The 13,141-nt window shown below is 56.8% G+C and overlaps 1 protein-coding gene across 4 annotated transcripts in view; it reads left to right on the top strand.

Annotated features, from left to right (window-relative positions):
- The window catches only part of ADCY10 (adenylate cyclase 10), a 44,008-nt gene that overhangs the window by 6,442 nt on the left and 24,425 nt on the right, over positions 1 to 13,141 (top strand). For all 4 annotated transcript variants that reach the window (XM_016148585.2, XM_016148579.2, XM_016148580.2 and 1 more), the window contains 8 exons: positions 284 to 489; positions 1,966 to 2,062; positions 3,676 to 3,764; positions 4,236 to 4,427; positions 6,612 to 6,730; positions 7,645 to 7,721; positions 9,187 to 9,376; positions 11,875 to 11,930. In XM_016148585.2, coding sequence (XP_016004071.1) covers positions 284 to 489; positions 1,966 to 2,062; positions 3,676 to 3,764; positions 4,236 to 4,427; positions 6,612 to 6,730; positions 7,645 to 7,721; positions 9,187 to 9,376; positions 11,875 to 11,930 — 1,026 coding nt within the window. The remainder of the gene's footprint in view (positions 1 to 283; positions 490 to 1,965; positions 2,063 to 3,675; positions 3,765 to 4,235; positions 4,428 to 6,611; positions 6,731 to 7,644; positions 7,722 to 9,186; positions 9,377 to 11,874; positions 11,931 to 13,141) is intronic.

Raw genomic sequence — 13,141 nt, forward strand, 5'->3', positions numbered from 1 at the left:
GATAAAATGCAAATCTTCCCCAAATAGGAATTATTAAAGCTGCTTTCTGTCGCCCTTAAGTATAAATAAATTGTGGACCACCTAAGGAGACAGATGTCACAGAAAGGTGACGATTTGTGGCCGGCTTTCTGGCTTTGTGAGAAGAGGCGTTTGGGAAGGCCCGGGCTCTAGTTCCCCCGTAAAGCGTCAGGAGTCAGGTTCGGTCGCGCCACGGTTCTGGCTCTCCCGGGAACCGCGGCTGCTGGGAGCAGCCTGGGACGTCTCGTGCAAACCTTGTCGCCAGGGCTGGCCGCCGGCCACATCACCATGCTGGTCTTTGGGGACGAAACACGCGACTACTTTCTGGTGATCGGTCAGGCGGTGGACGACGTGCGCCTTGCACAGAACATGGCGCAAATGAACGACGTCATTCTATCACCAAACTGCTGGCAGCTCTGTGACCGGAGCATGGTTGAAATTGAGAGGATTCCAGATCAGAGAGCAGTTAAGGTATGTGTGATGCCGCCGCTCGCAGAAGGCTCTGCCAGTCCGTGCAGAGGCCCGGTCACCGAAGCCGCCGGGAAGGCGCGGCCGTGACGCTGTCCGACGGGGCGCTCGGTGGGGCCCGGGGGGCCAGACCTGCAAAGCCTTGGTCCGGGCAGCTCCTCCGGGAGGCAGTGTGTGGGCAGGACTCGGGTGTCGAGGCTTTTGTGGTCCAGGGTCCTCGCTTGAGAAAGAGGGGGCGTCTCCAGCTGCGTTCGGGAGCAGAGGGAATACTGTCACTCCGAGGCTGGCGCTGGCCCTCGCCTGCACCACCCCGCACCCGCCTCCCTCGGGGCGAGGGCGGGAGGTGCTCAGGGGCGGCCGAGTGACGGAGGGTGACCGCTCCCGTGGCCCTGCCTAGCAGAAAACACTGAGGGCCGACCAGGAGGGCACACGGCCAGTTAGAGAAACTGTGCTTCGAGAGTGGGCGAAGCGGGGGATGCCGTGCTGCTCCCCGAACCAGGGAGGGGCCCGCACGGCGGACGGAGGAAACCACAGAGTCCGCACAGATGCCGGCGGCGGGGCAGGCCCTCCCCGCCGCACGCGCGGGCCCCGCGGCCCAGCCGGCCGGCAGCGACGCCCGGTCCCCTCGTCCTCAGCCGCCCCTCATGCCTTTAAATGTGGTTTTGATTAATTTCAGACTCACGGAAAAGTTCAAAAGTTATAGAGAGTTTCCACGTCCCCCTCACCCCGCCGCCCCGCACGCTAGCTAGCCTCTTCCCTAACCAGAGTGCAGTAGCCAGAGCCGGAAAACCGCGTGGGCCCCGTCCCGGCCACCGGGCGAAGCCGCGTCGGGGCTCCGCCGCCTTCCCGCTGCTGCCCTCGGCGCCGGGGCCAGGGCCCCCGCGAGCCCCCACACGGCCCCCGCAATCTGCAGCAGCAGCTCCTCGTTTTTTTCCTTGCCTTTTGGGCCCTTGACACCTAAGGTCCCAAAACCCTCCATGTGGGTTTGCCCGATGTTTCCTCATTGTCGGACTGAGGTCCTCCACGTTTTGGCACGAGAATACCACAGAAAAGGGGTTGTGGCGTCCGTCCTCTGCATACCCCGTCATGGGGTTCGTGACCTCGATATGAATCCTACTGGTGACAACACTAATACCGTTTGGGGCACCAGAAGGTGTACAGTTTAACCAGATTTTATTTGAATTAAAATGTTATGAAGGAAAAAAGAAATTCTAAGAGTGGAAAAGTGTATGGGTTAGCCCCCTCTGGAATGGCCCTCTGCGTCTGTGCTGAGGACTGAGACCCTAATGACTAACCGGAGAGGTTTTTAATGTAACCACGTCCAAATTAAAGAGCTTCATTTTTTAAGCATGCCCGTCTCTGTTTATCATCTCCTAGACATTCAAAAGCACACTCCCTGCCCTTTCTGTTGAGAAATTACATTTAGAGTTCCAGACGACCCTCAGAATAACCAAAACCTTTTTCTGTTTTTTAATTTAGGTTAATTTCTTAAAACCACCCCCTACTTTTAACTTTGATGAATTTTTCACAAACTGTATGACTTTCATGGAGTATTATCCTTCCGGTGAACACAAAAGTAAGTACCCGCCGTGGACAGAAGCCTCTGCCTCCACCAGCGGCCAGCAGGCCCTATGCCCACGCCAAGGGCGCCGCCCGGTCCCGCGCGCACACAGAGGGGCCTGGCCACTACCCGCAGCCGCCGTTCTCGGCCCGGCCCCCCGTGGCTCCCTGCCGCTCCCCTCGCATGTGCAAGCCTCCCCCGTGATGACATGTGAACCCCACTTTGCCCTCCTGACCTTCACCACCGAAGTCCTCACAAGAGCGGGGTCCATGTGCATGCCTCTTCTCGCCACCCTCTCGTTTACCCAAACGCGTTTCAGTAAACTCTGCATGTGCCTCGGAGGCAGGCACACACACCTGGGCTTCAGCGAGCCCCTGATACCGGCGTGGCTGTCTGTCTGCTGAGACCCTTCCTGTCAAGGCCACCGGCGACCGTCAGCCAGGCGCGCCGGGCGGCCTCTTGTCCGGCCTCGTGCTGCGGGAGCTGACCTCGCTCTCTTTCCCTAGACCAGTCTTCACCTCTTTCCGAGCCTTTCCTCGCTCCGCTTTTACCCCTCACCCCCTCCCACCATTTCCAGTGCCCTTTGCGTAGTCTCCCTCCCGTCCTTATGAGTCGACAGCTCCAGGGTCGGCCCTGGACCCTCTGCTCTTCCCTGCTTGCCTTTTGGGGAGCATTCACCCAGGCTCGACTGTCCTGGGACTCCCAGCAGGACGCACCGGGGTGAGGAGGGCAGGGGCCTAGGGCGCGGAGTTTAAGGACACCTCACTCCCAAGGTCTTGCGAGTTGCTCGCCTCGCCTAGGTCCCCGCCCCGACCGCCAGAATTCAGCCCAGACGTTCGCCCTGGACTGTAGACTCAGCCATCCCCACTGGATGTCCAACAGGCCTTCCAACGTGAACGTGTTGTTAAAAAGTGATTAAAGAAGACAAGTTAGGTGACATGAACAAACTTTATTTGACAGTCTCCTTTCAGAGGACCACGAAATGGGGTGGAAGGTAAGAAGGTCGATAGGGTAAAGAGCGAAGACCAGGAAGAGACTGGCCGCGACCACGTGGTCGGCCTTGTTTGGGTTGAGAGGCCCGGAGCTGGCCTGGTGTCTGGACGTTGGCCACCTGGATAGATGGCGTTTCTGGTCAAGCGGAGCATCTAGAGGGACAGAAAGGCACCTAAGTTTCGGTCTGCTCACGTGGCAGCCGGGGCAGTGGGGCGACTCGTGTGGCCTCACGCGGTGAGTGCCCGTGGCCCCCGGGAGGAGAAGCCAGTCTCCTGGATCTCGCTCCTGCCGAAGGGATCTCAACCCTTCGTCCTGTCACCATCGTCCTCCGTCGTCGTCCCCTCGTCTGTCCTCTCCCGCTACCTGCAGCAATCTGGAGGTAGAATCGTCCCCAAGTTCCGAAGTGGCATGGTAATTGGAACAGGGCTTTGAGCGACGAGCAAGCGAATGTTGGGAAACCTGCAGCCTCTAAGAACTTCTCACTGGATTTCCCTTGGCCCCATTTAGCCAGGAGGTGTGCCCTGACTGACCCGTGAAGACCACTGCCCAGGGGGATAGGGGCTGGGAGGCGCCCCTCTCCGGCACTGCTGAGCCACGGCTCTCTCCCTGAGCTGCCCCTCCTCCTGCCCTTTTAGACATCCTGAGGCTCGCGTGCATGCTGGAGTCTGATCCCGACCTCGAGTTGTCCCTACAAAAGTATATGATGGAAAACATATTGAAGCAGGTATTTTCGTGATTTAATTTATCGGCTTTCGAGGTGTCAGGGACTCTGGACAGCTGGAAACCAGTATGCTCTTTTGACGCCTAAATCGTAAGGGAGGAAAAAAGAATGAGAGTTCCGTCTCTCATGGCGATGGCTCAGAGGAGCGAGAGGGAGGAGCAGTTAGGGCAAGGGCGTGGCTCTTTCCAGAAATTAGCAAATGCCTAAGTTCCCATCAGGCCATTGTGCTGATGGTGCTAGCGAATCCCATTTCCGCCTGCGGCACTTCGGGCGGCTCTGCCACGCTGCACCTGCACACTGCGACAGCTTAGGTTTCTGCGGAGGACCTCGGAAGACTGGTTCGCACCCAGTGATGATTGCTCGTGTGTGTGTGCGTGTGTGTGTGTGTGTGTGCGCGCGCGCGCATGTGTGTGTGTAGGCAGGACCCACCACCAAGGACAGATGCTAAGGAAAGGCCGTCTCTCTCCTTGGCAGATCGATGACAAGCAGCTTCGGGGTTATCTGTCTGAGCTCCGCCCAGTGACGATCGTGTTCGTGAACCTGGTGTTCAAGGACCAAGCCAAAGCCGAAGTCATAGGCTCGGCCATCCAGGACGCCTCTGTGCACATCAACTCTGTTCTGCGGGCCTTAAGAGGCCAAATCAACAAAGTCTTCATGTTTGACAAGGTGAGCGCGAGCGCCGGGGCGGGAACCCGCCAGGAATTCACGGTTGGCACTCGTGCCCCAGGATGCAGGCGAGAGGAAGGAAACAGACACTTCCAGTTCTTTTTATTTCAGTGTAGTTGACACACAATGTCACATTCGTTCCCGGAGTACAACATAGCGATTGGACATTTATATAGCGTACGATGTCCTCACCGTGATACATATAGTGCCCAACCATCTGCCACCGTGCAGAGTTAGGAAATAGATACTTTTCACCTAGAAAGGGCGGTTTTCACTCACGCCCATCACGACAGCGCCCGCGGCACACAGGGCCCTTCGCGCGGCCCAGACGTCGCTCCCGGCACTCTGCGCACACGCGCCGGTTTCAGCCTCGCAAGCTGCTGCCCCACGTTGCAGATGAGGGTGTCAAGGCTGAGAGGAGGACACCCAGCCCAGACGAGATGAGGTGGATCTCTGCTCGTGGTCGTCCAGCCAGTCCATGGCGGGTGGGACTCTGACCCGGGCAGCGAGACTTCGCTGTCTGCGCTTTACGGCGGCGCCTGGCCGGCCTCGCCGTCCGCTTACGTCCAGCCCACGGGCAATGCGTCTCCCAGACGCTTGGTGTCAGGGGTTAGCAGCCCTCACGCCCCAGATGCTTGTTTCCCATAATCCCTACCTGCCATCGACAAGTCTAGTTCCTGGCTCGGAGGTGTCAGGGGAGGGGGCGCAGGGCTGAGGTGGGGCGTGGGAGGCTGGGAAGGGCGCCTCGGATAAGCTCAGCGAGGGATGGAAGTGATAAGCAAATGATCACAGAATTGCTGGAGGGAATGGATTCTCCACCTCGGGTGTTCTTGCATCTTAAGAGCAAAGCGTGTATGACCGCCCTTCGCTAGTTCGTGGATTCAGGAAACGTGTCCCGAGCATGCCGCGGAGGCCGACGGCTGGCACTGGGCGGCAAAGATGAGCGGCTCACGCACACCTCACGCACGGCACCGCGGTGCCACGCGGCCGGCCAGGAGGGACCCGTTCTCCATGAGCAAGGTCACCGCTGTGCCGAGCGTTCTGAGGCAGTGGTGGCTTCCGGCCTGGTCCCTCCAGCACGTTCTCCCATGTTCATCCTGAATAGCATAAGAGGAGGGCACAGACCCTAAGAGGACAGTCTGTGGTGTCCCGCAGACTTGGCTCCAACTGTCCCCAGCCGCGTGACCTAAGCAAGCATCGAACTTCTCTGAGCCTGAGTTTGTTCATGAATAACAACAGGGGTCATATTTGAATGGGGATAGCATTTGCCTCAAATGGAGGTTGAAAGTTTTAAAAAGCGCTTGAAGCCCTCGTCAGGCCTGGCTCCCAGCTGTTACCCGTAAGCGAGAGCCGCTCGACTCGTGGCCAGCGTGAGTCCTGCGCTCACCTTGCCGAGCCGCCTGGCAAATCTCCAGGCGAAGCAGCCCCGCCGGCGCCCCTGAGGGGGTGCCCCTGAGGGGGTTGCCCTCTGCTCTCCTCGCAGACCTGGAACCGGGTTTTTCGTCACTTAGGGGTAGAGCCCAGAGCCAATCAGGATCTGACATGTTTACATAAATAGCATCAGGTTTACAAAGTCTTTTTATATCTACCATAAAGTATATGTGCTTATCTAAAAATAGAATAGATATAATATAGACATCAAGTATATATGTACCATAGTTTATAAAGTGTGTGTTAATTATGTGTGTTAACTATATACAGTATTATAATTAATGTTTTATGTATGTGACATTAGTCATTTTGGTAGCCAAGGCAACCTTCACAGGCTCTGTTCTGCCCATTTTCGGACTGATAAACTGAAGTTCACGGAGCATAATTGACTTGTCCAGGTCTCTGCTTGGGACGTGGCCTGGGGACGCAGGTTTTCTGGCTCCAGAGCTGCTTCTCAGACTTACGCCCAACCCAGCACCTGGCAGCATCGGACCTTGGCCCCCCGAGAGAGTAGGCAGGAGCACACACGCAAACGGCCCCGCACAGCCCACTGTCCCTGAGCAGAAGCCAGCCCTTCGGGGGCTCAGGCTGGGCTGTGCACGCTGCACTGGGAGTTACATGAAGTTTACTGACATCACGATGCGATCCGGGTCAGAACGCGCGCCTCGCTGCCCGTCCTCAGCTGGACCCGCGGCCGGTCCAGCCTGGAGCTGCATGCCCACCGGCCGCGTCTGCTGACTCTCTCCCCCGCAGGGCTGCTCCTTCCTCTGCGTCTTCGGTTTCCCCGGGGAGAAGGCACCTAACGAGGTCTCTCATGCCTTGGAAAGCGCTGTGGATATATTTGACTTCTGCTCCCAGGTCCACAAAATCCAGTGAGTGTCGGCCCCGGTCCCACCCGCTGGCCCCCGACCCTTCCGTGGGCTGTGGGGAGACGGGACGCGGTCAGGGAACGGGAGAGCAGGCGCGGGCTCTCCTAGGCCAGACGCCCTCGTCCCTGTGTCCGCGCGCCCCCTGGCATGCAGGCAGCGGGGGCGCACACAGCCGGGCGCGGCAGGCCCGGTGCCGGAGGGACCGCTCTCCCAGCCCCGTGCTGGAGACCCGAGTTGGTTTTTAATAACTGGGGGATAAAATGAGTCCTTGGGCTGGGAGTTGACATGGTGATCTAGCCCCAGAGATGATGCCCTCTCGGGAAACTGTTCCAAAGGTAAGGTTTGCCAGCCCCAGCCCTGGCTGCCCGGAGCCCGGGGCCCCGAGGCTTCGCGGTGACCCCGACCCGCAGTCCTACTCAGGTCAACCCTAACATGTCGCCCCTTGCCCTGTGCATTTCCCCCTCCTCGGACCCTCGTCATCCGCACATGCGCGCACCCTCACGGGTTAGCAACGTCACTCACGTTCTGATGTCCCGCGCCTCATCCGAATTGTAATGACTTTGTTCTTTCCAGCGGTAGCAGAGGGAGTTATGTCGTTTGCGATATAACGTTCATTTGGGGTGACGAGAAGTTGTTTTCCAGAAAAGTAGCTCGGATGAGGCCGTAAAAACAGGAGAGACGTGAACTGAGTTACCTAACCTCTAGGAACCTAGTTCTGCGTCTCTGGCTGTCCGTCCTTCATTCCTCCAGAGCGTGTGCACCTGCCCTAACCTCAGTACGAAGGGGAGAGAGCAATCTGCGGCCCGTCCTCCCCCGCTCCGCCCGCCCCGTCGGTCAGCATGTCCCCGCCCGCCCCACTCTCTCTGTGACCGTCGTCTTTATCTCTCGCCCCGCAACCTCCCCCGTCCCGGCGCCAGCACCGTCTCCATCGGCGTGGCCAGCGGCACCGTCTTCTGCGGGATCGTGGGACACTCCGTGAGGCACGAGTACACAGGTGCGCCGGGCTCGCTCAGCTCGTTTCTCGTTCTTGCAACGCGGCGCCTGGCCGCCGGGCTTTGTGGGGGGAGGGATGAAATGAGCGAGACATGGGCCCTGCCCTCAGCAAGTCCGCAGTCGTCGGTGGGGCCGGGCCGCGTAGCTTTGTCCATCGACCGCTCGAGGCTCGCTCAGCGCACCTTCTGGGGCTGCGAGTGAGAAGCGCGCGGTCCGAGAGAGCCGCGGGGGGCTCTTAGCTTGTGGAGCGAGGGCCCTTTGTGCAGGGTCCCTGTCGACATCGAGCAGTTTCTCCTGGAACAGGTAAGGGCTGCTGCTTAAAACCTCTGAATATTGGTGTTGCTGATGAATAACACTAGTCTCTAGAGGGAGTGGTAAGTAGGTGTTACCTCAGACTTCATCGCTCGTACTACTATTTCCCTCTCCGATCCTATTAGGGTTGAAGATGCTCAGAAATAATACGTCTAAAACGCTCAAAGAGTTCTATCTGAAATGATACAGTATTTAGATCTTCTTCACAATGAATGAGAGTGAGGCTGGGGCAGGACCGGCCACGGGCGAATGGCTTTTGGGGCCAGCCGCTGGGCGCATGGAAACGCACCATGCTGCGTCTCACTGTATGGTCAGATTTCTCCCTAACAAATAGTTTTTTTGAAAAAAGGAATATGTAGACCAGAGCATGTAAGTTCGTGTTGAGGTACGGTGCTGGTCACTTAGTGGTACTGTTCACTGAGGGCTTACCAGTAGCCGGGCACTGTTCAACCTGATGTGTGTGTGTATTGGCTCGTTAATCTTCACAAAATACCCTCTACAATAAGTACTATAATCCCCATTTCACAGATTAGGAAACTGAGGCGTGCAAGAACTAAAGTAATTTGGTAACACAGTAGTTAGAGGTAGAGCTGGGGGTCTAACCTGCACGGTTGGGCTTCGGAGTGTGCAAGACAGTCCCTCACCCTTCAGAATATCCCCGAAATCAATCTTACACACCCCTTCCAGCCCCATTACTCACTCTTAAGGAATAGCCAAAAGAAGGTGATTTATTTTGAAAGTGAAATGAAAAGAAAATTTTCATGCCCAGAAACATGCAGACACCACCTTGTGCCCCCTTTGGAGGTCGTCGTCCTTGTCCATCTCGTAGCAGAAGACCCACCAGCTCCCCTGAGAGCCTCAGGCTGCAGCAGTCCTGCTTACAGAGCCCCCGCCCCACCCCACACGCAAGCCCTCTGTCTCCGGGCAGGTGGTGCCCATGGCTTCCTAGCTGAGGTAGAGACTTTGCCGCTGGCGCCTCAGTTACCTCCTGCAGGTTTGCTCAGTAGCCGTAGTAGACCGTAGCTGAAGGCGAGAGTTCCATGTCACTCCTGAGGGGCGGAGGGTAAAATGCCGCTCGGGGACAGTACTCCTCAGATCGCGTTCAGTTCCATGGCCGTGTCTTCCTGCTCCTCGTCTTTCTTCCTCCCGTACAGTCATTGGTCAAAAAGTCAACATAGCGGCCAGGATGATGACGTACTACCCAGGAGTCGTGACCTGCGACTCCGTCACCTACAACGGCAGCAACCTCCCACCCTACTTCTTCAAAGAGCTCCCAAAGAAAGTCATGAAGGGCGTCGCGGACGCTGGACCCGTCTACCAGTGCCTGGGCCTCCACGAGAAAGTGTGAGTGTGCGGCGCCGGGTCGCGGTGCTATATTGTAGCCGAGGGGCAGGATTGTTAGAGCCAAACGGTCGCCCCCTCTGGATCCACAGCCCCTGCAGGACCCTGAATTCCGTCCTCCCCAGACCAAGGCCCCGATTCCAAGCCCCTCCGTCTCTCCGCGCCCTACCGCCCTTGCCACATGGTAGACGGCCCGCTCGCCCCTCAGCTCTGAGTACCAGGGGGGTCTTCAGAGCCTGTGCAAACAACAGAGAACCCCTCATTTGCGTATCTTTTTGGACCCAGTGACCAGCCATTAGGTATTTACCAATCATACCAAGTGTGTGCCAATGTCAACAGGACATCAGATAGGGTCCTTCCTCCAGCCTTTAGTGAAATCTGTTCCCCCAAGAGTCCAGCTTAGATGCACAGGCGACACTCTGGGCTTCCAATTCCTTGCAATGACGTGCAAGGTAACCAGCTGCCTTTCCAACCTCACGGTCTCCTGTGCCTCCCTCCTCTGCGGTGTCTGAATAGATGGTCCTCCCCAGTACCCGCCCTGTCCCTTGGTCTACTGGGAAAACCACCCCGTGTCAGTGTTTGGCATCCAGCTCGTCCCTGCCCCTGTGAGGCTGGCTCGGGAACTGCCCAAGCCCAGCTCAGCCAGTTAAGAGCTCAGCTCCCCGGGGAGCTCTACAGCCTACGCTGCGGTTAGAGCCCTTGTCACGCTCATCACAACTGCTGCCTTGCGAGCGCTTTGGGGATTGTGATGATTTCTTGTTCATTTTCATATCCCCGGTGCTTAGCACATAGTAGGCACTCAATAGTGATGAGTAAGTGAAGGAATAGCACGGAAAGCAGAAAGGTATTTTTTATATACATTAACGAGCTAGAATCCAGGTCTTAAAGGGGCAGATAATAGAATCGGGGCTTCAGTTGGTTCAGAGTCTCTAATTATTCACCTTTGTATTCCCAGGGCTCAGCACTGTGCTTGGTGTGCGTAGACCATCAATAAAACGCTATTTGAATAAGTGAATGGACAGTAATAATTTTTCGTGAAGCCCTTATTAAATATTAGGCACTTTATCTCAAAATATATAATTTATCCTTGATATCCACTGTATCAAGTGGAAAATATTATTATCTTCATTTTATAAATTTAAAAACCGATACTCGAAGATGTTATTAAATGACTTGTCCGTGGCCATAAACCTAGAGAGCAGTGGAGACGAGGTGCGGACGCCACCGCCGTGCCGCACCATTAGTGGCTGTGCACACAGGCCACACGCGCACTTCCGTCACGGGCGCGTGGCATGCGGTCAGTCTCTGCTGGACCTGTCGCCTAGGCTCGTTCACGTGCCTGGGGCCCAGCACACTGTTGGCTGGCCCCAGGTGACCCCAGTGGGGCGACGAGGCAGTCTGGCTGACCTAGCGGGGACGGTTTGGCTCCAGGTGGCTTCTCCCCCATGGGGCATGCCGTCATCGCGGAATCAGAAGCGCAAGGGAGAGCGAGCCCGAGGCGCAAGCCTCCCGAGCCCCTGTGTCGTGTCAGCGAACATCTCGCTGGCCAAAGCGCTTGCACGGCTGAGCCCCGGTGGGCGGGCACTTCAGGCTACAGAGCCAAGGGCACGGGCACGAGCAGGGGCGAGGTCGCGGCGTCATTAACGCAGGCGGCCTGCCACAGAAGCCCCGGCCGTCCGGTCCCGAAGCCCACCCTCTGCACGGTGTTTCTGTGCCATCGCTGCGAGCGAGAGGATAGGGATGCAAGGCGGGCGTGCGCAGGAGCTGGGGCCTGCCCAGAGAGCTGGGGCCAGTGCGGAAGGCCAGCAGGTGCACACCGAGCTGTGGGTCACGGGGCAGACGCAGGCGCGCGCTCAGCAGAGGCGTAGCAGGGCGGTAGGAGAGTGTGGACGAGGGAATGAACGCCCGGCAAGGTCCTGCAAGAGACGGCCGCGGCGGGGCCGGCGCGTGCCCCCCAGCCCGGCTCCGCCAGGGGATCCGGGGCAGGGCGCGCTCTGTGCCTCCAGCTCCGCGTTCGTAAAGTGGACGTAATAATAGCACCTTCCTGATGAGGCTCTCGTCAGGGGTGAAGGAAATGATACACATGAGGCTCTGGAGCCCGTGCCGGGCACGTGACGCGCGCTCAGCAGCGCGGAGCTATGACTGTGGGGCAGTCGGTGGAACCCTTCCGGGGTGTGAGACAACGTGCTCCGTCCGAGCTCGGCGGGTCCCCTGCCGGGCGTCCGCTTCCTCTAGAAAGGGGTCGGCCCGGCCCAGGCACACGCAGCAGGTCTGTGCTGAACGCTGCGCCGGGCGCTGTGGACACGCTGCCGCGCGGGCCGATCGGACCCTCCACCCCCAGGTGACACGTCCTCCCCTTTCCCCTCGGCCGCCGCCGCCCTCAAGCCAGGGGCGGACGCCCGTTAGGGGCCGAAGAGGCGGCTTCCTGGGAACTACGAGCCGGTCCCTTGCGCTTCCCCGCTTTGACGCTGACATCTAACGTCTTTTCTTCTCCCCTCCAGCATGTTTGGTATGGCATACCTCATCTGCAACAGAAACGAGGGCTACCCTCTGCTGGGTAGGTAGCGGGCTTTGCTTTTTAAACTCCTCTATTAACTGTAACAAAACATACAGAAACGTACAGCAGTGATAAGTCTGCAGCTTCATGAATCATTACAAGGGAACACATGATCACCATCCAGACCAAGAAATCAAGAAAACAGCAGTGGCCAGGGAACCCTCACGTGCTTTCTCTCTCCCGCTTCCCCCGAAGAGTTCTAACTCCCTGGATTTCTTAAGCCTGTTTTTAAAATTCACGTAGGTGAAATGATACATTGTCTAATTACATATGCCCTTTGTTAATCAACATTGTGTCATGAAATTCACCCGTGTTGTTGGGTGAAGCTGTAATTCATTAGTTTTCATTGCTGCGTAGTATTCCATTTTAGAAACATACAGCAGTTTATTCATGGTGTCATGTAGGACATTTGAGTTGTTTCCAGTTTTCGGTTCTCATGAACAATGCCGTATAGCCTTTCGGTGAGCACGTGTGCATATCTGCGGATTATATATGTGGCGACGAAACTGTCAGGATGGAGGATACTATTTTGGTAGGTGACTTCGCATAAGTTTCCAGATGGGACTCGTTGATATTCTGACAACAGGGTCGCGAGAGTTCCAGCTGCTTCTCATCCGCCAGCCGCTGAGTGTTACCGGTCTGTGTAACTTGAACGGCTCTGTTGGGCACGTGGTGGTATCTCCTTGCGGATTCCATCTGTATTTCCCTCGTGCGGTTGAACCCCTTTTTCGTATGTTTATTGGCCATTCGGACATCATCTCATATGACGTGTTTGTGCACATCTTTTGCCTATTTTTCGCTTGGGCTGTATTTTTATTATAGATCTGTTGGAATTATTTATATGTTCCAGAAATGGGTCCGTTCTCATTTCCTTTTGCTGTACGTAACTTTCTCATTTTGAGCTTGCCTTTCGACTCTGTTAATAACGTATTTAGTGGACAGAATTTTTTATTTTAATGTAATCCAATTTATTAGCCTTTCCTCGTTAGTGCTTTCCTTTTTAAGAAACCTTTCCTCACCCGAAAGTCATGAAGATACGTTTTTAGACTTTGCCAGCAGTTTTGTTTTACCTGTCACACGTAGACCCACGACCCGTCTGGCAGGGACGTTTTTGTGATTCTTGGTGTCAGGGACGCGACCATGAGAGAGCTGGCTCGAGACAGGCAGGCGGACGCGACCGGAGGTGGGGCCCCCCCTCAGGGAGGGGCCGG

Source organism: Rousettus aegyptiacus, unplaced genomic scaffold (genome assembly GCF_014176215.1).
Source record: "Rousettus aegyptiacus isolate mRouAeg1 unplaced genomic scaffold, mRouAeg1.p scaffold_m13_p_17, whole genome shotgun sequence".
NCBI classification, from domain to species: domain Eukaryota; kingdom Metazoa; phylum Chordata; class Mammalia; order Chiroptera; family Pteropodidae; genus Rousettus; species Rousettus aegyptiacus.